The 26,045-nt window shown below is 33.7% G+C and overlaps 1 protein-coding gene across 1 annotated transcript in view; it reads left to right on the top strand.

Moving 5' to 3' along the window:
• CEP128 (centrosomal protein 128) overlaps positions 1–26,045 on the top strand; it is a 102,307-nt gene that overhangs the window by 40,630 nt on the left and 35,632 nt on the right. The window contains exons 16-19 of the mRNA XM_041472104.1: positions 2,255–2,419; positions 5,236–5,412; positions 6,923–6,982; positions 8,676–8,868. Coding sequence (XP_041328038.1) covers positions 2,255–2,419; positions 5,236–5,412; positions 6,923–6,982; positions 8,676–8,868 — 595 coding nt within the window. The remainder of the gene's footprint in view (positions 1–2,254; positions 2,420–5,235; positions 5,413–6,922; positions 6,983–8,675; positions 8,869–26,045) is intronic.

Here is a 26,045-nt window from a genome sequence, read left to right as displayed (position 1 = left end):
TTTTTCCCCTTTTTTTTTAAAGTATTTTGTTGTTAGAGTAGTGTTTAGCGAAATCCAACAGAAAATGTTGGGGTTTTTTAACCTTTTATTTTTTTTTTCAATCTGCTAAGATTTTGTGTCTAGCAACAAGCTGTCTTTTACTGTACAATAATAATTGATCTTATTTACACCTCAGCTGTGTCCAGCCTTTGTGACTGTTTTTGGAAAGGAATATACCTATCCTGTCCAAAGATCATTAAAGATTTAAAAATAAAGGTCAGTTGAGAGAGACTTGAGGAGTGAAGGGAAATTGAATATATTTGTAGAATCCAAAGCCTTAAACTTAAAGAGGATGCATTTATGAGTTACTTCCAGGAAATCAAGGGTAGAGAGTCCTGTGTTTAGAGAACTAACTTCTGCATAGATTGTAAAAAGGAGTGACTTTCAATTTTAGTTGTTCTTTCCTCTCTTGCCTCCTCTGTATGGTACTTTCTGCCTGACTTTTGCCTTGTTTTCTGTAGTGCAGTGCTGGATTGCAAAATTGTTAAGTGGTTAAGGATTTTTTTGGGTAGTAGGGAAGGTACCATAAAAATACTGTATGATGCAAGAGAACTGGAGAAGAACATAGAGTTTTTTTGAGGTACCAGTGTTAAGAAGGATCTTACTGTTTCATTACTGAGGTTCTGATGCTTAAACTTTTAATTTGGTTTCTGTTAGAACATCCTAAATGATTCCCAACCAATGCCTCTGTGATGTCCTATTTGGTATTTAAAAGGATTGATACACTAGGCACAGGAATTCAAGTGGTTTGCTTAGTGATCCCCATTTGGCTTTGTGCTCAAAAACTCTGGATCTGTCGCCTAATTTTAATACATACCCTCATTTGCTTTAAAAACATGCTTGTTTTCTTAGAATGATGACACAAAATTTCTTGCTGCCTGACAGTATGGAAGTATTTGAAGTATTAATCTTCAATCTAAACTTATACAGAGATATGTATTTATACATATAAAATTGTGTATATGTGTATATTTATTTGTAAATTATTTTCTCTACATTTTCCCATTGTGCCATCCATTTTTTCCTGAAGATTATTCAATGTTGAATTTGGGTTCAATAAAGATTAATTAAATTATAGTCGTATCTACCTTCTCTGTACTGGACATTAAGTATTAACTTTCTCTTCTGTGTCTCAAGGGTAATATAGGTGAGGGATTTTTTCTTGGATTGTCTCCATCTGCATAGATATTATAATGCAATTACCTTTAGTAGGAACTGAAAAGTTGATTTGTATAAGAATATTCACAAAAAATGTTTTGGGCATTGCAGGCTTGTCTTTGTGCTCTTAAGACTTTAGACTGTAGATGCCAAAGTTCTTTCTCAAATTGTCCTTTGGAAGAGTTTTTGTAATCCATTTAGTGTCTAAATTAGTGTCAAGATCTAGTGTCTAAATTAGTTCATAAAACTTCTCTCCTTATCCTTCTTCCTCATAGAAGTTGTATTTGTAGTGTAATTGGGAAATAGAATTTTTGCTTTTCCTCAGAAAGAAATATACTTCGCAAGTTTATTTTTGTGTTTAACTGCATCCCATACTTCATCTAATATGAAACTGGTTTTGAGGAATGTGTGTGTTAATATTCTCCTTTGTTTTATTTTTTAAAATTTTCTAGATATTGTAGAGCATTTCTCAAATCTTTCATTTTCAGTCAATTATTTTTTTCCACTGGAAACAAACTTACATTATTTTACTCATTGTTTTGGAGCTTTCTAGATCATTACATGTTTTCTTCATTTTTCTCTGCAAAGTGTCATGAGTAGCATTAATCGTACAAAGTAATAGCACTAAACCCACACAAATCTAGAGCTTAAAAATACTAAATCTTTGCTGTTGTTTCCTTACAGATATAAATTTAGCATTGGTTCCTGAAATTAAATGAGTTTTAGACTTTCTGATTCCAAATTATTTTAGTAATGGAAAAGCTGCATAAATACTAGGCTTCTCAGGATGATGTAAGCTGATGAGTGTAGCAGAGCTGAAATTAAGAACCTGAGACTTCTATTTTCTGCTTTTAAAACACTGTATGGTTCTGCAACTCTGTGATGTGTTTTTCCATGTTCAGATAAGTAACTGCACTTAGTAGAGCTTAATTTAATTTTTTACATTTATCATTTGGCAATAGTGTTCCACTATATAAACTATAAAACTTTAGAGTTTGGATGTGTTTTAAAATAACCCATAGAGTGACTTTGTAATCTTTTTTCCCTTTACCATCAGATGGAACTTTTAGAAGAGAAAAACATAGTCAAGGCTCAGTGTCGACAACTGGAAAAAATAAAAGTTGAGTGTGATAAATTGACAGAAGAATTAACACAGAATGAAGAAGAAAATATAAAACTAAAACGGAAATGTGAGTTTGTAAAACAAGAACTGGAGAAAAAGGTAAAATTAACTGATTTTAACCATGATTTGTTTCTCTGCTGATAATAAATACCTAAAATAAATGCTGGATCATAGAAATAGATGGTAAAGCTAAAAAACCCCAGTACGTATGTATTAAAGAATACACTCAGTTTTGCCACAGTACATGGTTTCTTTATGAATGAAAGATGACAGAAATGCTTTGGCTGGATCATGAACTGAATCCCTCCAAGGATTCGCTATTATTATTTAGGACTAGAAATATGAATCCTGTTGCTTGCCTGATCGCTAATATAGCTAACTAACAAATGTTTAATCAGTCACTTCTAGTTTTCTTCATATTTTTCTTCAAGATGCAGTGGAGCTATGAATCATTTAGAGGTAATTTGAAGTAGATATGCAATGTAAGCATAGTAAAAGAAATTCTGACTAATGTTGGGGTGGAAGATTTTTGGTTTTTTGGGGTTTTCTTTTATAGTGTAGAGTTAGAAAAATGTTAAATCTGGCATTTCTCTAGCTTGCTAAACTATCAGGAAGTGGTTTAAAAGCTCAACTTAGACTAGTAAAAAGTACTTGAAATGAAAATTCAAAAATGTGGTTTTTTTGTGTTGGCATTTTAGTTGTATAATATCTATTATTAAGAAAATGTGTTTATAGGAATGCACATGGGATTCTGTAGTCAGTTGTGTATTAGCTCAAACCTTACCTAATATTGGGAAGATACTCTTTTTCCATTGAAATAATCTTTTATCTCTAAATTGAAAAATGTCAGAGAAGGTTTTAAGCATGTGATCCTGTGGTCTCAACTTTTGAAGGTAAAGGCAGATAGTTAGCTTGCATTAATGGTTAACTTAAGAGAATATTTGCTATTTTGGTTTTGTGGGTTGTCAAAAGGGATGTTAGGATGGGGGAAATAATATTGCCTCTTGGGAAATCTCATACTGGCATACACTTGTGGCAACACAGCAGAAGCTTATTATGTTGCAGAGTATTTTATTTTTTTTCCATGCTTTTTGTACTTTTAATATTCTGTTCTTAATGCAAATACTAATTCAAAGGGGCATAGGTATTATAGCTAGCTTAGATTTATTTTTTTTCATGAAAGGTGGAGGAGCAGAGCATAATGGTTGGTTTCTTTCCTTTTCCTTCTGTGCACTTCTGAGTCATTAGTGACTTTTTTTTCCCTGTAGGCTCTGGATGTAGAATGATAAGGAATGTTGGCACATTCAAAAAAATCAAGCAGATAAGAAATAAAAAAAATAAAGTTATGTGTTCTGTTTTAGTCATGGTCTTTGGGGATGAACTTTGACATGATGGAATGCATTCAGTGAATAGTGAGGTAACAGAATACAGATACTGGAAATATATACAGTGCAATCTTATTGCTTTCAGAATACTAGTCTAGGTCAAAACTGTTATTTCAACTCCCATCTTTCAACTCCCATCTTTATATAGTACAGAAATACTGGAACCTGTCCATCTTAAAAAATCTTATGATTTCTTCAGTTTGAAATAACTACTGTCCCATGTATTTTTGTGAAAAAATCAGACTGCTTATCAGGTATTGGTGTTTCACATTTGTAGGCCACCTACATTAAAAACTCCTGTTTTGCTAGCAGAAATAAACACCTATACATATATGTGTATACAACCTCCTCAAAGGAGGTAGCAAGGTGGATGTTGGTCTTGTCTCCCAATTAGCAAGTGATAGGACAAGAGCAAATAGTCTTAAGCTGTGTTAGGGAGATTCAGATTGGATATTAGGAAAAATTTATTCAGACATTGGAACAGGGATTGCTTAGAGAAGTGGTTGAGTCACCACCCCAGAGGTGTTCAAAAGACATGTACATGTGATGTTCAGGGATATGGTTTAGTGGTGGACTTGGCAGTATGGGGTTTTTAGTTGGACTCTGATAACTGAGTTCTTTTCCAACATAAATGATTCTGTGATTCCATAAGAGCAGTGTATGAAGATTTCCAACAAGTAGACGTCAGACAGTTGTACCTTGTCATTGTGGAGGTCCACAATTAATAAATTTTTGAAATCTTTGCTCTTTTCACCATTCTTGTTGCAACTCACACACATTGGAATTTGCCTGTTAAAGTGTTTGCCCTTTGTTGTATTACATCCTCCTGATCTCAGCAGCAGACAGGTGTGTTTCAATTTCTCTTATTCTCACAAGATAGGTTTTTCTATATTATTTATGATGCATAATTCAATATTTTGTGTAATCTAGCAGTAGTTTTACTTGGTTTTACGGCAGCTCTATCATAGATCTAAAAGAAGAGAATCTGAATTTTAAAAACATGTAACATATTTAATCAAATTTTTGACATTAGCTGATAACCTAAAATACTTTCCTTAGTGCCACTCACTCTCCTATGAGATATTCTTTGAGTAGTTTTCCTTGGAGGGTACACTGATTGCCAATAAAAAGTTTCCTTCTAGGATCTCTTTTCTGACGATAGAGATTAGATGCCTAGAACAGATTCAGGGCAAAAGATAATAATGGGAGTATTTACACTGGGCTCTTTTTCTACTCATGAGGAGATTTGTATTAGAACATCTATTTTTGACTTTGAAAATAGGCTTTTATGATTGTTGAGTTTGGATCTGGTAGCAGTTTCTTCATAACTGATTTACAGGATAATAAGGAGAACCAAGGGAGGAACTTAGAAATGCTATTAGAAGGTATTGTTTTTCCATGGCAAGGAGTTGAAATTAGCATGACTGAGTATGGTCTGATTTTGAGATTGAATGATACATGGCTGATGACATATGTTATATTATTAATGCAATAACGTATCTTTGTTTTGTTTTTCCTTTTTCACTCCAGGAAAAACAGATCAGCAATGAAGAAGATCATTTGAAAAAGATGAGTGAGGCCAGACTGCAGTTTAAAGATCAACTGCGTCAATTAGAAATGGAACAGCAATCCATTCTCTCCATGATAGGAAGTGAAATTGATGCTGCTTGTGAAATCTTTTCTCGGGACTCCATGGAGAAATTAAAAGTAATTCTAAGTTTTAAGTATGCTGCAGGTTTTGTTCTTTTCTTGATGAAAGTTTGTATGCATTGTTGCGTAGATAATCATTCTAATATAATTATGGATATTTAGCTGGTACAGAAGGACATTGCTGTGTATAAGAATGGGATAGTGCGAAGGGCTGTCCATGCATTAATTGGTACTGCTTTCTTTTTTTTTTCTTTTTTTGAGAAATATTTCTCCTCTTGCTTGTGTGAAGGGACCTTTTATTAGCCAAAATTTTGAGGTAGGTTTTCTTAGGCCGTGTTCCTGGAATTGGGAAATCCTTAAAAAGGACCTAAAATGCTTTTAAAATTGGGAGAAAATGAAAGAAATTTTTTGTTGAAAAATCACTTGGATGCTTTGGTTCTTATGTAGAGAACTGAATACTGAAAATGAAAAGAGTTCATGACCTCCTCTTTTGAGGAGCAGGTCCTTGTATCCAGAAAGCTCAGACTCAAATTTTCAGGAAACTGGTAGCTTGCTGTAACCTTTTTTTTTGCAATTTTAATACTTCTCCTGCAACCCCTGTCTCCCTGTAGCTTTTCTTATGAGCATTCTCATTTGCTCGCACTCTTCCTCCCTTGATATGATTCTACGTGACTGATTCTCTTAAATCAACATTGTACATTTCTGAGAATATAGAGAACAGACTGTCTGACTCAGCTTGTCGCCACACTTACAAGTGCTTGACCTGGTGGCTTTTTAGCCTTAGCTACAACCCAGAGTACACTCAGATTACATCTTTTTTTTTTTGTCTTGCTGTTTAAACAGAAAATACTTTGTAGCTCTTGGTCATGGACTGCTTTTGAAATAGATTTTTTTTCACCATTGACACATTTCTCTACTTACACATGGAGTTGGGGTGTTGCAACACAAAACTAGATGAGAATTCTAAGACAATGTATTTGACAAACAAGCTTTCTCCTCTGTATCCTTACAGATAGGTCTTTTTGTTTTATTGGGTTTTATAATCTGCTGTAGTTGCCAGATTTTTGATCATTGAGCCATGCCTTCTTGGATTTGTTCCTCACCTTGTGAAGATTTTTTGGTTTCTGGATAAGGTTTTGCAGATCCCTGTTTATACAATTCTCGTTGGTTTTTTATCGCTGGCCAACTTAAACCAGTTCTGAATGTGAATTTTTGACTAGACAGTTAACGTGAAAAAAAAAGTTAGTTTTGTGGTCCTGGTATGAAATTTTTTTTTAAGGTAAGAATCTTTCATTATAATATTGTTCCTCTGCTCAGTACTTCAGGTATTGCTGAGGTTTCTAAAACGTTTCACTCTTTACTTCAAGAAGTTGTTACTGCAGCTTGGGTAAGCAGGAGGAATTTGATGGATAAATATTTGTATTGAGAGAAGTCAAGCACTAGGCTTAATCTTCCTTGATAAGAAATGTATTTCTTTGATGAATTTCCAGTAAGCAGAAAAGACTTTCTTCTTTCTATGCCTAATTCCCATTTTATGTCTCTTTCTTTGTCACCTGCTTTTTCATAGGCAATATCCCTTACACCAACAGTACTGAACGATCCTCATCGCTGGTTAGCAGAAGCAAAGGTAATAGTCAAATCTCCTGAAGTTTTACTGAGTAAGCTAATATTCAGCATTTGATGGTGTAGTGGGAGGTGTCCCTACACAGGTCAGGGGCTTGGAACTAGATGATCCTTAAGGTCCTTTTTAGCCTTTTCAGCCCTATCCCTATATTATGGTTGAGTGAGGGGGTGAATCTGTGAATGGATGGATCTGATTTAGTTAAAAGTCCATTTGAAGTGGCACTTCAAGGGTAAAAAGAAAAATATAAAAGCATACCTTTGGCAATTATTCTGATGTTTCCAGACTGTTCTCCAAATGTTTCTATCAACAAGAAATAGCCATCTTTATGGCAAAATAAATAGCAATGCTGTTTTCACAAAAAAAAAAAAAAAGCCATTGAAGTAAGTGCAGTGATACTGTTTAGATCTGGTTCAATTTTTTTCAGACAAGTAAAGCAGAGGATGTAGTCAGCAGGTTAAGTTTCTCTTATAGCATTATCACAAGGCTAGAAATTATTTTAAATAAGGCTGATATTTATCCAATCTAAAATATATTAGATTGGATTCTTGGAAAATGAACGATTTTTCTTTCCCCGTTGAAGCTTTCAAATCCTATAATGTGGGGGCACACATGCTTAAGAACATCTTCAACGTGGTGACTGTAACTCATAAATCTTGCCTTTCGTTTTGCAGTTTTCCTCCAGCTCCCTCAGCTCACACACATAGAATGCTTCTTACCCAGTATCTTTTAAAAGAACTAAATTTCTCATGATCAAAATAGATTGCAAACTGTGGAAGACAACTGGTGTTTTTGCTTCATATAGAAAGGTCAAAGCCACAGGAGAATTGACTGAAGGAAAAATAATTGCAAATGTTTGCATGTAAGAGAAGGTTATTCATGGTGTGTGGTCTGTGTAAGACTTGTAGACCAAGAAAGACTTCCACTATACATAACAGAGATAGGATTGGAATCAAAGGAGAAATGTTATGGAGGAAGTGTTTTCTTCATTTGAAAAAGTGATACTGACATATTATTAAAAAGAACTTTCAAAGAGCGCCTAATAATACTTTGCAAACCTAAGTTTGTTTAGCTGCTAGAGGGAAGTTTAGAATGAATGACTGCTTAAAATGCCACTTTTATTTTCTTTTGTTTTAAATAGGCTGTGTGAAAGTTCCCATATCGTATTCCATTTGATCACTTCTGGATTTACTAAATTGATCACAGCCAAAAGATCTCAATGAGATCTTTTTCTCCTCTGAGTGAACCTTAAATATTGACTTTTGCTGACTAGAAAGGTTTGATGTCACTTTTTCAGAAAGGGGAAATATTTTAAGTTCTGCCAACATAAAATAGAGAGAAAAAGGTACTCTGAAAGGAAAGCCTGTCTCTTGGTGTCTATGTGTGCACTAATTCAATGTGAATTTCCACATCTACCCTAGCAAATTCATGCTTCTGATTTAAAAGAAATAAATTAATATTAAAGAAAATCACTTTTCACATATAATTATCAACCAAAATATGTTTTTGATCTCTTGAAAATCAACTTATGTTCTCTTAATGTATCTGATTGCCCTCTATTATTATTTTTCAGATAGTTACGAATGAGTAATTTGTGACTCCAAAGATACATTGAACATTTATGGTCAGTGAACATTTATGTCCTCTTATTTTTATTAGAATTCTTTACTTTTTATTGTACCTTTTGTTTTAAATGTAGACTAAGCTTCAGTGGCTGTGTGAGGAGGTAAAGGAAAGAGAAAGTAAGGAAAAAAAGCTGCGATGCTACTTGCTGCAAAGCCGAGAACAGCTCAAGTACTTGACACAGATAAAGGAGACTGAACATCAGTCTCTCTTTAAACAGATAAAAAGCCAAGAAAAGCTTTTGGAAGAAGTTCACAGAGAAAAAAGAGGTATGTTATGGATTCCACTTTTATTAATAAAAGGGAGAAAGAATGTAAAATTCTATTAATTATAATTTCTATGGCACATTCATTTTATCACCTAGTTATTTCAAACTGCAGTGGGCTAGTGCTAACTAAGAATAATGCTTTGTTTGTGGTTTTTTGTTTTCCCTTGCTGACAAAAACGGCAAATGCAGTGGCTGAGTAACACATGAGTTTACATCATGCACAGTGGGTATAGAAATTATTTCCCAGCTGTACCATCTGGGACATTGCACGACCTGGGCAAAAAGAGTCTGAGGCCGCCTGAGTTAGATTGCTATTGCACAGCTCACTGTGTCATGGTACGATCTTTCATTGTCTTCTGTTCCCTCAGTTTTGGAAGAAAGGTGTCGCCTTTTACATTTTCTTCAGAAATCTTGTTCCCGGCCTTTATTCAGGACTCCGTACTGATATAACTGGGCAGAATAAGTATTCTCTTTCATTATTTTGTTCGTTGTCACTTTGTGCTGATTGATGTAGATACAGATAAGAGTAGACTTTTAGTAAGCGTAGTTACAGCTTCTGGTAGTTGACTTACTGAAAATGTTTTGTGAATTGCAGCAAAAAACAAAACTGCTTGGTATTGGCAAGAACAAAGTTAATTCTCTTCCTAGTAGCTGAAATGTGCTGTGTTTTGGATTTAATATGGATAGTAATGTTGATAACACACTGATGATTTAGTTGTTATACCCTAAATCAAGGACTTTTCAATTTTCCATGCTCTAATAGTGAGATGGTGCACAAACAGGTGCAAGGGAGCATGGCCAGGCCAGGGGAACTGGCAAAGGGATATTCCATGTATTAGAGCATTATTCCCTGTGCACAAACACAGGAGAGTTGTCTGGGAGGAGCCAATCACAGCTGGAGAAGGGGCTTGGTGGTGAGCAGTGATACTGTACATCACTTGGGGTATTTTTGGTTATACTTCTATTTTTTTGGCATGTGCTTGTAATGACAGTGCATGTGACAGTGTATGCAAGATTACAATCTCCACGTGAATTTGATTGGTTTCTTTTACAGTCATGTCAACTTAGATTTTTCTTTTTAATTTGAAAATTATTACTTTCATTATACCAAATGAGTTATTTTTTAAAAGTTGTAGAAGGTGGAGAAATAATAGAATGGATATCTGTTAATCTGAGTTTTGAGTACTGTCGTTCACCAAGGGATACATTTAAATGTTCAAAAAGGGTTTTTTATTAAAAAAAGGGTGCAAGACAAAGTCTGACTGTTTTTATGTCTTAAAAATATACTCCTACATACTGAATGAAAAGCCCAGCCTTGATTATGATGTAAGTAATACAAGAATGTACATGTAAATAGTTTAATGGATAAATGACTTCAGCATGAAAATTGGAAAAGCTACTTTCCCAGAGGGAAAAAAGAAAACACAGATAAAAGCATAAAAGAGGTGTTAAGCCAAAAGGAGAAAGCAATCCATCAAAATGATAACAAATTTAAATTAAGGATACAGAATGCTGGTTGGCTTTTCTTACTTAAATGTAAAAAATGGGAGGATTTACGCAATACTAAGGCACCCAGTAATGAAATCATGGGCAATTCCCAGATGTAGGAATAAGCAAATGAAGGCAGAATGTATTTAATTGATATAAAGAGCCCTTCACTTTTTTTTTTTTAACACCAAAGTATCCTTAAAGGTACTGCTAAATAAAATAGATATTTAGTCAAATTTGATCAAATGGATGAAAATATTTTCTGCTGGAATTATGCAGATTTTAGATGGAGCATTTTATCAGATTCTATGAATAACCATGAGTATCCATGGATGTAGTTGACTGTCCCCACTGACACAAACCGCTTGTCTGAGTACCTGATATAGTCTGAAAATACTACATTGATTTAAGTTCACATCAATCAAAACTTACGCAAATGAAACAGAGAAATTGTATTCTCAAGAAATTGATTTGTTAATTTCCTTTCTATGGATTTGATAATGTAATTTACTCATGGGGTTTTTTTTGGGGAGAAAGAATAAAAATAGAGATTTATGGTGGACATATCAAAAGTAGGTGGCATAAATATTTAAATGGCTTTGTTGATGACTGTGTTTAAAGAAGTTTTATTAGCTTAAATAGGTCTACTAAAACTTTTAACATGTATTTTTTTGTCTTTTCCCTTTGCCAAAGCATTTGTAAATACCTGGAATAATGTAGGCTTTTGAAACCTCCTTACGAATTTTTGTAGAAGTGTTAACATTATCACAGTGGTACCTCTGGTGGTACAAACTGGCCGTCCACGTGGTATAATCCTGACAAACACAAGTGAGCTAACATAGACATTCATCCATGAGAGAATAGAGAATGAAGCAAAATACCTTTGTGAAGTGCAGAGTTTCAGGTTTGTTTACAGGGCAGCAGAAGTTTCATTGTTATCTGGTGATGCTTCAAGATCAGCTACATTTGTCTTCCATTGTTGATAAGAGTAACATAATGGAGAGTTTAGAAATTCAGAAGTCTAGCAATATTTATAAATATAGAAGAACTGAAGAGAAGGTGACTTCTGAGTTCAGGTTTGCAGATTGGTACTTTGGACGCAGTTCACTACTGAACAAGGTATTTATGTAGCATGCTACACAATGGGCTATTTCAGTAACAACTTGGATTCTGTGTTTCATCTTAGAGTGATTTTGGTCGTATAATCAAATTTATTGCACTAGATATTCAATATGTTAACAAAATAGACAACGGTCTGAGGAAATAAAATGTATGAGGTCCAGTTTCTTAACTAAGAATTTAATTTGCATTCCGGAATCACTGAGCATGCCATGGTGTTCTTAATATCAATTTAAAAATCAGTTTAGGTAACAAGAATTTTATTTTTATTATTTTTTAATGCCATTGTTAGCAACTGTACCTGGCACAAAATTTCTTTCATTTATTTTATTTCTGTATGATCTAGCCAGACTGTGTATTTTGAAAAGCTCATCTTTCAAATCAGTGAAAGTCTGTATTTGATCCTGGGTGGACCCAATGGTTTTATAAACTCAGATTTACTTTAATTACCTTTCCAAGAAAATCTTGGAATGTACTGATGTGTATATAAGCTAGACATAATATGTTATATAGTGGTGGACATGAAGTCTGCACAGTTCTTTTGTTTGAGGATAATATACTGCTACTTCAGAGAAGACACGGATAGTCAACAAATAAATGTTTAGCAAAATAAGACCTGACATATTTGGCAACACCATATCTGTTCTTTTTTTTTAATGAAACAAAGTTAGTATGGCTGTAGTGATGTAAGAAGAGGAGGTGCATTGCTTCTATTTACAAGACTGATTTAATTTGTCTCAAAATATTCTGCAAATACTGTTTTACACAAAGTCTCAGGTGATGCAGGATGTATTCTGTATCGGTTCTCAGTGTCTACTGAAATAATGCTCTACAATAACGTTTGAATTATTACATATTTGGAATCTCTTATATAGGTATAACTTTTATACCTATACTGCTGTATATACTTATACTGCTAAGTAAAGCTTAGGAAGGTGACAGTTGTAGTCCTGAGCTGTGATAGACTAATGATAGATGCTTTTGTCACAGGCACAAAACTGTTCTGGGCAAATGTGTGGCGTTTTTCTTTATGTATTAAGTTTATCACTCATGCCTTTATCATTGTGCATTGTCTTACATTTGAGGTTACAATAGCCAGATTTTGAAAGACATTTTAGCTGGTTTTAGTGGTGGTGTCAGCTCTATCAATCATACACAGTTGCCTCTAGTTTCGTCACTTTAAACAAGTAAAATTTACAAAGATTTTGGGACGTGATTCCTGAAGCAAGACATCAGTTTATTTTAATTTCTTTTTTTTCTGTTAGGTTCAGTCAGGATTATCTGTTATTCTGCTGCTGTGGATAATGTAAACTCAAAAGAGCCTGGTATATTAAAGTAGATTAAAAATGCAGGTAAAGTTTTGCTTTGACAAAACCTAATCTTTCAAATTATATTTCTTTTTTTTTTTCTGTTTTAAAGTCAGGAAGTCAAATTTTTGTTTGAGTCTGGAGCACTAAAGCAGAAAGAGTAGAAATTTAAAATAAGAAACAGTACAGTACATTGAATGTAAATATACTGACACTGAGCAATCTCTGCTATTAAACTGAAGAAAAGGATGAGATTGGAAGCCAGTGAAAATCAAAACAGTGTAAAATCTTTCTATTCTATTTATTGTGAAATCTTTCTATTATGTTTCATTAAATAATAAAGTACATATGCAGTTTTGAAGACAACTTTAAGCCTTATTCTGCCCTTTCAGCTTTGATTCTTTCTTTTTTATTACATTTTTTTTCTCATATATTGCATGATATTGCCCTTGTATGAACAAGAGTCCTTTCTGTGGCAGCAAGAAACATCACAAGGTATTTTCAGGTCATCTTTTATTGAACAGTGAATGGGAGTATCAGCTAGAGAGAACACTCTTTTAAGCATACATACAGGAAGGAATCTGAAGGATTTCAGAGAAGGTTTTCATAGTACTTGGTTTTCATATTGAGCTTCAAAATGCATAAAGTTGAAATATCATTGCTATCAAAATAATTGATTTCTTCTTAATAGTGTTCTTGCCCTTTAAATAATGCTTGGTTTTTTTAATGTGATGGGGGAAGGAGGAGGGAGGACTTCTAAGTTATTTTAAACTTTGCCAAAATGAACCTGCGTTCAGAGTCCTAGAAGAATGGAAATAAACCCAAATCATTTAGAAATCCTGCCCTGTGGATTTTTTTTTTAATTGGAAAACTGGAAATACCTGACTGGACATGAATTGCTGTAATTATTTAGTAGTTTTCTGGAACCATTTTCATTTGACATTATCTTTTTATGCACTCATAAAAATATGGCTGCCATTGTAAAAAAGAGAAGGTAAGAGATGGGACCAAACTGTAGCTAAGATGTTTTTAAGACTTCCTTTGATTTCTTTTTTCTTTCTGAATCACATACTTTAGATGATTATCTGAAACTTACGTACAGGTTTTTGGTGTGGAAAGCATGGTGAGTCCTTAAAATGAGTGAGTTTGTACTGCTCATTTAACAGTAGGAGACTATATTTATTAGATTTATTTCTTGGTTTACCTGCACATACCAGAAACTAAACCAAAATTAACAAAAGTAACCTTGGGGATGGGGATTCAGTGTATATTAAATAATGAAAATGTATTATTTCATTTTTGCTTTCTTTTGTGAATTATGACTTTTTTCTTTAAACCAAGCTGGTGTTCTATGAACTGTTGGGTTTTTTGGGGTTTTTTTTACAGCTGTTGAAATGGTGGCATTGGACTCTTTATAAGCACAACTACAGTTGATTTAACAGTGTATAATAAAGAGAATCTTGTAATCAACTTACAACTTTATCAGGACTTCTTGAATTAATGTGAAAGGTGCTGTCATGCTTTCAGGTTATGTACTATGTTTCTGTACTAAACTGATATCACCATTTTACAGCTATTAAATTAAAAAAACCCAACCAAAAAAACCCTACCCCAAGCAACACAGTCACTTCCACATTTGTCTTGAATTCAATATTTTTTCTGAGAAGTATGTAACAGAAGCATGCTATCTGTAAGTTATTCTTCTTTAGGTAGCAATGACATCCTGAAGAAACTCTTCAATATCTAAGAAGATGTCAGTTTATTTAAATAATATGCTGTCTTATAGGAAATAAAACTGAACCAAGGGCTCTATGTTCCTCTTCTGTTGTGCCTATTACCTTGGTCAAAGCCATCTTAGTCTAAAATACAGAGGAATCGTGTTGGAAATTTGAACAGAAATGAAAAAAATGCTATCTAAGATTTAGCATAGTAAAGTGTTTGAAATTAAAGATGTATTCAAAATCTTACATCTTTCTATGTCATAGATTCAATGTCTTTCAAAATTAGTGCTTGTTGTAATGGTTTTGCCTAGAATTTTTCAGACTGTAATAGAATATGATTTTCAGTGTAGTTCATTGTTATGTTAAAAGATTTTATATCCTTTCACCTGACATGATATCTAAGATCCTTTTTTTTCCTAAAGTGAGTCCTGATGATATGGTGTATTTGGAAAATTGAAGTTTAAGTGCTATGTCAGTACCAAAAAATTCCTCACTTGGAGAAGAATTGGTCATCAGTAAAACCAATTCTTAATGTTGACTGTATACAACAAAATAATTTTAATTACAGAATATACATTTTAAGTGAATTCTTGAAAAAAAGGAAGATTATCTGGTTTTGGATTTTTCTATATAAAGCTTAAATTAAATAAGTGATATTTAATCTGTTTGCCCATTTTTTCCTTCTAGTGGGTTAAATATGACAAATTCCTAGGCTGAATACTTACTCTGATCAGCATGTTCAAGGTAATAACTGTCTATATCTAACATCTTTTTTTCCTTCTTGTTTGTTTTTTTTTTTAAAGAAAATGGGATCCATGATTGGAACTTTTAAATGCTTTACATATTTTGTAGTTAAAGCGGAAAATCCTTAAAAATGTTTTAGAGACAAGCAAATTAACTATACATTTCCTACAGTATAAGTGATTAGAACAATAAGCTAGTAATTGTTTTTAGTAAATAATAGGTTCCTCTATGTAGTTTTTTAAAAACTACAGACACATAATAATGGGCACATAGATCTGAATCTTCTTTAGAGTGGACAGAGAGTCTCACAGTATTTTTCTAGTCTACATCTATTATGTTTCTAGGATAAAGTCATAACATAGTCAAGGGCATGATTTGGATACTTCTGCCTTTTTTAAAGGACTTGAGTTGCAGGTCATTAAGCACTGTTAGTAAATTTTGTTACTATAAAGTTTTATTTGTTTGCTTAAACAGGTACAGTATCTGAGTCAGAGAGAATGTGCTTGCTCCTGGTTATGTAAAAAAAAAAAAAAAAAAAAAAAAAAAAAGAGAACTGAGACTAAAGCTTGGTCTCCTATTCCTCAGCTGGATTTCTTCATTCTACACCACCTTTCTACTCTGAGAATTATTTTTTTAAATACACATGTTCATATTGCAGTACTTACTTTTGAGTATTTGAGCAGTACCTTTGTGCAACTTTATAATATTGCTAGTACATAAATCTGTGTTTAGTGGAAAACACTTAAATGTAAAATTTATCACCTTTTGTTTCACAACTCTAACATTTATAATTTTGCTGTGGATATTTTTTGTTTGTTTTTTTGTTTTAGTATACCTGGTGAGTTGAGGTGCCTACCACTAAAAAAAGAAACCACGTACAAACCCAAGAAAACAGACTCATTGAAATATATATGTATATACTTCATGCATATGTACATACTGCATCAGTATTGTACGTACTTGAGCTGCCAGGACAAAAACTTTGTCTTTCTGATTTTAATTATATTTGATACCTCGGCTGTAGAACATTACTATCTTGATTGGATTGAAATTCTAGGAGCAGCATTTTCTGAAAATAAGGCTTAAATGTTGTCTGTATGGAAAACTGCTTGTACTTGCAAATTCAAATAATCAGACAGTATACCACTTCTTGCAAGACACACTATAAAATGAAAAAAATCCTAGTGAAATTATTTTGTTCTAATGAAACATGCTTAAAATCCATGAAACACATTTTTGTTAAGGAAGAGCTCAAAGGACAGAATTAAGTTAGGACACTATTGAATATAATGCAATGACCTATAGCTGTTTGGCAATCCACAGTTTTCCCTATTAAGTTCTTAATGCCTATTACCATCCAGTTTATTTTTTAGCAGAAGCATATTTAAATTGGCAGAGAACTTAGTTTTTCAGATGCCTTGCTTCTGTCAAGACATGAGCCATGAGTCATGGAACTTGGGTGTAAATTCGTTTTGCATAGCTTCATGTCATCCTCATGTCTGAGGAAGAAGGGACTTTCCTCTCCAAGCTGTTGGGAATGTTAAGCTGGTGTTTCTCAAGTGTATTAAAGGGATTATAAGCATGTTGGGCTATGTTTTATTATAGTGGCTTCTTACATAAGAGTGGAATGTGAATATTCTACTATATACATGCTTATTCTCTTAAAAGCTGAAGAAATATTAATACTTTGTCCTTTGTCAATGAGACTTATCTACACAGACTGGTTTAATGAGTTTGTACCATGGCCTATTCATATATTACTGTGAAATAGAGAAAATAAGCAACAGTAGGATAAGATGTGAACTTTAAGGTTGGAATGTTTCTAACTTGTTGCAAAAACATCTCAAATTTGAAAATACAAAGATACTCTGTCCTTTCTGATATATTCAATATTTATATAGTATAACATCTTCAGGTTGGCTTCTGATATTGTGGGAAGATTGATTATGAGTAGAATAAAAACTGAAAACCTTCTAAAATTTCTTTTTTGGCTGTTTTAGAAATGATTGTATTTTTAAATCTAATGTGTTTACAGTACACTGCAACTCCTATTTTGATCTGATCTTAAAACACTTCAGTGTGTGACTTCTAAAATACTTGATTAAAGTAAGTATTTTGTAGTCTTGCTGTAAGCAACAGATTTTGCTTGTTATCTGGAAGGAATTTTGATTTCCAAGAATTATTTACAATAAAGACAGTGTTATTACTACTAAATTATGAAAATTTCCATCCTTACTGTAATTGAGAATCAGTGGTATGATTATGTGGGCCATTCAGCTGCATAAAAATGCCATTATGCATTTTTAATTCATTAATCTGTTCTTACTATAAGAATGGCAACATAAGATGCTTTTAGTTCACAAAATCAGCATTTCATATTTCCTGAAGTGATAATGTGCAAATATAATGTGATTGAATTTGAGCATTCTATTTGTTGCTACTCATAAGGTTTTTGTAATTAATTTCTTTTTGTTCATGGGGAATTTTGTTGATGATGATTCACTAGCTTGTAATAATCTAACTTACTTGAGTAGTATTGTAACAGTATTGGACAGATCCAGGAACCATGCTTCATCCGGTTAGGAGGAAATGTCAGTACTCATAGTGTCACTAGGATCAGCTGTAATCAGGCATTTTTACAGAGCTATATAAGCTCTGTAAATGTGTATGGTTATCAGAAGCTGGGTAGTTTCTTTCTCCATCTGAATCACCAATGTGAATAATATTTTGTAATGCCAGGTCAAGAAAAAGTAGTATCAGTTGTCTTGTACCTTAAAATTTGTTGCATACATACTGTTCTCATCTTATGTACACCCTGAAGTATAGTGTGCAAGTTGCATGTGTACTCTGGTTCCAAGTCACACATCTGACATTATTCTTTTTCCTGAGCAGTGCTTTTAATCTCTGTCCTGTAATAGATTACTCTATTTTTTTAAGTTGCTGGAAATACTTTGTTTGCACTGCCTTATTTTAAATTGCTCTGTAGACTTTATTTGCACTGCCTTAGCAGAGCAATCAAGATCCAAGAGGAAGAGTTTATTCCAGAAGAAGTTGTAATATTGTTGTATTTCAGCTCAAGTCAACTAGTTTGCTAGCATATAAAATACACATCAAGACAGCAAAAGGATACACATTTACAGTAAACCAAGTTTTTATTAAATGGGAAAATATCTGTTACTGATCATGCTAGTGCCTTGGGACAAATGTACAGTACAAAATATATTTTACTATATTTTACTTTTCGTCTCAGGAGCTTTAATTTTTGTATTTTTATATAATTATATAATTAACAAAATTATATTTTGTTATACATAATATAAAGACACAAGGAAAGAGAATTTTAGCCATTTTTATAGGATTGCTGGAGGGTATAAAAACCTTACATAAACAGTATGAATTTTCAACATTGGGCGTGCATTAAGAGAGTAGTTTTTTGTTGTTTTCTCTGTTCTCAAGAGGCATGAGCAGATCAATGCACATTATAACCTATGTCTCTTAGCAGTTATACCCTTCAGAGGCATTTCCAGGTAAGAACCTTTACTGTTTGCTTGGTACCTCTCCATTCCTAACCTAGGAGTTGATGTCCCAGCAAGTTTCTGTTTGCCAACATAGCCTATAAAGTCTGCTGCAAGAGGCATCATAAAAACATACCAAACATTTTAGCACTTTAGCAAACTTCAGTTTGTTCCTTGCATTTACTTTGCTGAGATTAAACAGATGTGCAACTATAATGTAAATAGGTAAAGGATGAAGTATATAGAATATTCAATGTGTTCTCCCATTTACAATGGCATTTTTGTGGGATTTTGGCAGTCATTTTGCCATTCCTTTGGTTACTATTTGAATGTCTCTACCTGTAGAAATTATGTAGCATTGGGAGAATGGGATAAGCAGTACTATAAGCATAATTTATTTGTAGCTCTTATCAACTTTATAATAAGATTTACAGTGTCCTTTTATAACAAAATTTTTATAGTACATTTTTTATACTGCTCATACTTTAGATGCATGTTTCCATGTAATCTCCATTGTGAGATAAATGCCTTCTTACCTTTTTAATCAGTTAAAACAGAAGTATAAATTTGGGTTTTTTGTGATTAATCTCCAGGAATTCTGTTGATCAGAAGTAGAAACTCAAGTGTCAGTTGAAAATGACACATACTCCACTGCACAAGAGAAAGAAAAAAGCCTTGATGTTGCAATTCAGTTGTAATATATATATATATGTAAAATTTTCCTCTTAATATTCTCTTCTCTTTTGGAGTATAGGAGAGATTTCTTCCTCAAATCTATGTATAAAAAGTTCTTCTTGAAAAAACTTACTAGACTTTTTGTACTGTAGATTTATGCAATTCACTATGTGGAAGGAACAATAAGTTAGTGCATTTAGATAGTGTAATTTTCAAGATAGATAGATTTTTAGATGTTAAGCAAAATGTGCCATTCACTGAAAGTTGAAATATTTGCCAGCTGAGCTGGTAAGTCTCAGTTGTATATCATAGTTATCATGGGCCAGTACAAAACCAGAGTTGTCCCACCAAGGAATAAACTTAAAGCCTAACTCAGCTTAAAAAATTAGAGATAAACATTGCTATTATGGCTTTCTTCATAATTGCCAGCTCATTTTATTGCATCTTCCTCTGTAGCATGTGTAATAGACAATTATATAATTTCTAGTTGCATTATGTTGGGTGTCAATGAGACATGCTGACATCACTGCATATGTTTGTTGGTTGAAGTAAGTGTTTTCTTAGGAGCTGCTTGTGTCCTAGTGATACATAGGGCCATCTAGTAGAATTAAAAGCTTTTTTTTAGCATTTATCAAGGAGTGAATCCCATGGAGATAGGAAATTTTTTTGTGTGCTTTACTCTTCTGACAAAACATCCAAGCTGCTAAAAGACCCCTTTTTTCCTGAGATTGATAGGGAAACTTAATTTCCGAACCAGTATCTTTGAGCTTCCCACATTATCTGTTCTCCTATGCTGTGAACATTGCAATGAATTGTTTAGTTCTGATCTTCAAACAGCCCAATTAAGAAATGCACTTCTAGGCTTGGGAGAATTACTCATCTCAGGTAGCAAGTGACCTTGGTTAGAAAAGCTTTCTGTCTTGCAGCTGTTGGCTTCCTTATGGTTGGCCCAGTTACTTCAATTCAAATGAGCTGCACTAGCTGCTTTAAAAACCTGGATACCCTTAATCATTGACCCTTCCTTAGCTGATAGGTCCAAGATCAGTTCTGTGTGTATTTGCATTAAGATCTGTAGCTGCCTTTCAGATGTAGCCAAAAGGAAATTTGCTGATACGCATAAATATGGTTGGGATGATAAACATCAAAACAAGAAAATCCTAGGATATTAAGAGAGAGCTCACTGGAGCAAGTGGCATTCAATTTCCTGTTTTGTCATTTACATATGCCATACCATAATTTTTATATAGCTACCATGCCTATAAACATATCAACATAATTTTCTAAAACAAGAAATGACAAATTATCTTTCTAGGTTGCAGTTGGTAAATGAAAACAAATTAAGTTTTAATTTCTTTCTCTGTGTTCCTGGAAAATTGTATTCATTATCCGAAAGGAAGTGTTTCTCCATTCAGGAGAGAGTTGTAACAATTATGTATTATATGCAGTGATAAAAGTGTTCAACTGCATTTTCTGTTTAAAGTGTCAACTATTATGACAACCTTGCTTTGAGACATTCCTTACTATTTTTTCTTTTATATAATGCTGATATTTTTTTCTTTCCAGGTTATTTAATAGGTTTTCTTATCAAAAATATAGGAGAAAAAGCCATTGTCAGTTTCCTTGCATAGATCTGTGCTTACAGACAGGTGTGATGATAGTTCACACACACAAATCCAAGCTAATAATGAGTTAGTGGGTCACATTGCAGTTTGCCATTCATGGACTCATTTAATATCACTGCAGACAAAAGGCAGAATTCTGATTTCTGTTTCTCTCACTTCCATCAGTGCTGCTTTCTCCATCCCTTGTTCCATGTCTCCTCCTCGTTGGACCCCTCTATAATCATATATTACTCATTATTAGCCACATAGGACTGTCTGGTTTTTGCCATTATGCTGTTCTTCTTGTAATGAACTGAGACCTTTTGGAGGTTCAGGTTTGTCATTTTGCCAAAGCAGGACAAAGTAAGCAAGAGCAATGCATAACCAGAGGCAGGGAGCAAAGAGACCTTCCTGCATTTTGGCAAATGCAGCTGCAAATGCCATCTGTGATGTGATCTCAGAACATCTGGCAGAACTGGAGCACTCGGTGCTAGCACCATGTCAGCTGGGTTGGACTGGCTTCTGTGGGACACAGAGTAATTACATAGCCATTAGTACCCATACTAGCTTATTTGAAACTATTAGTAAAGAATTTCATTGTAGTATAAATGTGCTATTAGATTGTTAGGGTTGGAAATTGATGGCTTCTCAGCCAGATTTGTGAAGTAAAATCTGAAGTGTTTATTCACAACCATTGTTAGATTTTTTTTTTTTTTAAAGTCTGGAGATTCATTTCTAGTAGGAACATTATTTCCTGCTTCCAGCACTGGTTGGCTATGTTACTACTGCATGAGTAATCAATAGCTATATATACAATAACAGTTTCAGCTAGAAGTAGAATCAAGTAATTGGTGTTTAAGGCCTTAGAAACATTAATAATCATCACACGATGCTTAGTGGCATTTCTGAAATTCAGAAAGTCACTATGACTTGTATTTTGAGTTTCTAGTGTCAGAATAATTTCTAAATTCAGTAAATCTCAATTGTTTCCTCAATTATATTTATTTTTAGGGTTTTAAATATTTTTTTTTACTCATAAGAAATTCTGTATAGTTATAACTGAAAAGAGGCTTCTGTTATTGTAGTCAAGTCATGCTGCCCTAATAATAGTCTGAAAGAAGAGCTGGAGTCTTCTGATAGATGTTTCAGTAAATTGTAGCCAAAAAAAAAGCATAGCAGCATACTCCAAATGTAGCGCTTAACTGTTCAAATACCATGTATGTGTGTTAACAAATTTTCTATGAAGTATGTCTTTGATAATAAGCAAGATGAAATTTGAAAGTACTGTCTTGGTTACTGAAATTAAATTAATATTTTATTACTACCTTTAATGGTACTAAAAATTTTGCCATGAGGACAATTTGTCTTGCAGTTAAAAAAATTTTGCTCTTTTTGCCTGGAAATAAAAAGGCATAATCCAGACTCTGTAATGACTAGAGGGATTTCACCATTGTTACTGTGTGAGGTTTGGATTTTGTGTTTAAAGTGGAGTTACAGACAATGTCCCTTAGCTCATGTAGGAGGAAGGCATAGACAGTAACAATGCTGACTTCTCCTGCTATATTCTTATCCTTTTTTTATCCTTAAGTGTGTTAAATGGAAAAAGCCTGTAATGTTAACACAAAGGATGTTACAAGATGAGGGTAACTTACAATTATTAGGATTGGTTTTGTATTGTTTAAATCATTAATTTGAGCATATATTCAACCAATACCTGTATGACTTGTTTTTAGTTTTCACAGCAACCTTCTGGTTGCAACAGATTTGTGGATGTAGTTTTTATAACTAGATAATTTGTAATCAGAAAATGTAAATACCCTGAAACTCCCAAACCAGCTATCCAAGCCATTAATTAAAAAAAAAAAATAGGAAAAAAATTGTCAACTGCATTTTTGGTATTTAGTGTGTCCCATTTTAATTTTCATGGCAGAAGCCATGCCTTTCAGATAAACTTTTTGCTTTACTGGATCAATTTTTCATGATTTTGTTCATGTTTCGGATTTTGTTTTGCTTGTATCATTTTTGATATCTGTAGTTCTTGTTTTCGGACAAGGAAGTTCTTATTTCTGTCTAAATTATTAATTTAGTGTGAAATATGTGTATTTAAATGAATTTTTAAAGAAATTTTTAAATAAAGGCATAAAGAAAATTCTAGCCTGCAGTGAGTTTTTTCTGTCTGTAGAATCATGGCTTAGTAAAGGCTTCAATGAGAAAAGCTATGGTGGTGGCATCCTACAGCAGTTAAGCAGATTAAGGTCCAAAGTGAAATTCCAGTAGTCTGACTTTGTATGCATTTTATATGCTTTTACATCTCTGTAGAAAACAGTTGAGCAAATAATGCAAACAGAAGGTTTTCTGTAGCTCTGCAGTTGTGACTTTCTGTGAGTTAATAGCTTTATTGCTATCTCAGCTGTGTTAATTCTGATATAACATCTCTAGATTCTAGAAGAGACCCTTGATTCTATTCTGTCTGCGATTCAGCTTGCTTATTTGGACACTACTTTGGAGAAGAAGTAATAGCTGAGTTACCACCTCTGAATTTGTCATAGTGGCAGCTGTTTAGAGATGACACTCATAAATCTAGATTTAAAAAATCTTAGTAAAGATTAATATTAACATACAGACTGTTCCTCATCTATGTACAAAGATGTGTTTGGCACTTCAAGATTAGTTTATACCAATCATGTGTGGCTCAGAATCTACAGTAAGGTCTCCAGATATCATCTGCTGCTTATAGGAGAGCCTCTATTTGAATAAAAGCCACACATTCTTGTTCTGCCCCTTTACTGTAAATAGTTCTAGTCCCTTCTTCTCTTCCTCATTCTTCCCACACAGTTTCTCTTCCCATAGACACCCTTCACATTAGACCTTTTTTTTACTTGAACTTTGCTTTTTTTCCTCTCAGTTCCATGTCTTACTATGTGCGCTGCTTGGCATATAAAGGAGAAGGAATTTTGGAGTTAGAGGCTGGAAGACATTTCAGCTTTATAAAAACTAAATGCCGAGCATGGCACCCTAATGTATGTATATTTATTTATGGACAATAAATACATATAAATATAGAATTTGATGATAAACAAATATACACATCACTGTAGGTTCAGCCCCACAGAGTTAGAAGACCTGCCTTGGTCACATTTTCATAATGAAACTGTCTTTGAACCAGAATGAGACATTTTTATTTTATCACTTCAAGGTTAGCCTTCTTATTTGTCTGTGTCACTAAGTGTTTCCTAATGAAACTTACTGGAACTTACTAAAGCATCTAGGAAGTGATGCTTGTTTTGGGAATTTGTTCTTTACTGATTTTTTTTTTTTTTTTTAACTAGAAGGCCCAAGGTCCCTCAGGAGCTTTTGGAATCCTCTGCAGCATGTCCGCTGGTACAGAAGTGTCATTCAAAGGAAAAGAACAGAATGCTTATAGCTGTGCTTCAAGATGTGTTAACTGCATCTATGTTCACAGCCCTCCCTCATACTCCTCCTACAGTAGTTTCAATTGGGAATCAGTATGGTCCTATACAAGTATAATGGCCATGATCTCTCTCCCAGCTCATACATTAGGCAGTTGCTAAGACATAGTGAAGTTTTGGACTGTCGTCATCTTTTGTATTCATAAGGAAGTTCATAGGAATATTTTGCATGGATTTCAGTGCACTTTGTTTGAGCTTCACGTCAGAAGATAGAGAAATATTTTCTTTAGCCATGTTCAAATGAAGCACAGAAAATTTCCCAGGAGTAGAAGGGAGCTAGGAATAGAACTAAAAGATCTCATGTAAGCTTTGGGAAAAAAATTCTCATTCTTTTGATGAAGGCCTCTTAAAAAGCAGCATGTTGGGACCTATAAGTTTTTTATTTTTAACCTTATAGTTTAGCTTTTTGAATATATTTAATCTCATATTCAGACCAGCTATTCAAAGGCAATCATATTTTGACTGCAGAAGAGGTTTCAGCAACTCGGCCAAGTATCTTGTGTACTTAAGCTGTCTATTTGAGTATATTTATGTATCCACTCTTGAACTTCTGAATTCACTGTAAGGCAGACACTGTAGTAGTTCAGGTAATGGCAGGTACAGAGAGGTTATAAAACTGATGAAGAGAATTCTGGACTGCTTCTCGGGACAAGTAAAATGTTGGAAGAGGTTTTCTAAATGAAGTGTGGGAGATATTCATAAGTGAATGATCTACATCAAATATCAATCAAAGTGAAAGGGAAATAACCCGGTAATGTATCACTCATTCCTAGAAGTCTTCTAAAAGTCATGAGTATAACATGAATATAAATTTTCTGAGAATATTAAATAACACTTCTCTGTTGTCCCACACAGCCCTTAAATGATTACATTTCCCTTCTATAAGCTATCCTTTTTTCTTTTTTTTCCCCCCAATAGTAATTAGTTTCTGTGCAAATAGAGAAATATAGACAAGGCCAGACTGGAGATGTGAAGATTTAAAGCTTTGCTACAAAACATCAGACCTGCCTAAGCCTCAGGGAATAGAAAGAAAACACTTCTGTTTCTTGTGTAGTAGTAAGTCTCTTAGGGAATCTGAACAGTGAATTGTTTCCTTCTCTTTTAACTTCTGTCACCTTTCTTCTATTTCTTCTGTTGTGATTAAGGGTGCTGCTTCAGGTTAGGGTAAGCCAATGCACCACTGTAGGTTGAAGAATCTGTTTTGAATTTACACAGGAAAAATACAAGGGTATACCTAAAAGTTACCAAAAGAATGAAATAATGAAAAAAAGTTCAAGCTTTCTGTAAAGTATATTATTCTGAAATCTTGATTATGTAACTTGCTAACAACTACAGTAGCTAATAAATTGCTAGGAGCTGAAAAGGCAAAGAATATTTCAAGGCAAGCTTCCTTTTTCAAAGGGACTTCCTTTTTTAAAATGGTATTTTAAGTCTGGAGCTCTTTTTCGATGTGGATGAGAACACTTTCGATTTAGATACAGATAAACAGCTGTTTTGATCTTGATCGTGAGTATTGCATTGCTTGCAGTGGTGGGAAC

This window comes from Pyrgilauda ruficollis, unplaced genomic scaffold (assembly GCF_017590135.1).
Source record: "Pyrgilauda ruficollis isolate IOZ18807 unplaced genomic scaffold, ASM1759013v1 scaffold28, whole genome shotgun sequence".
In the NCBI taxonomy this organism is placed as follows: domain Eukaryota; kingdom Metazoa; phylum Chordata; class Aves; order Passeriformes; family Passeridae; genus Pyrgilauda; species Pyrgilauda ruficollis.
The sequence above is the reverse complement of the archived record's forward strand: the minus strand, read 5'-3'. Positions and strand labels throughout refer to the sequence as shown.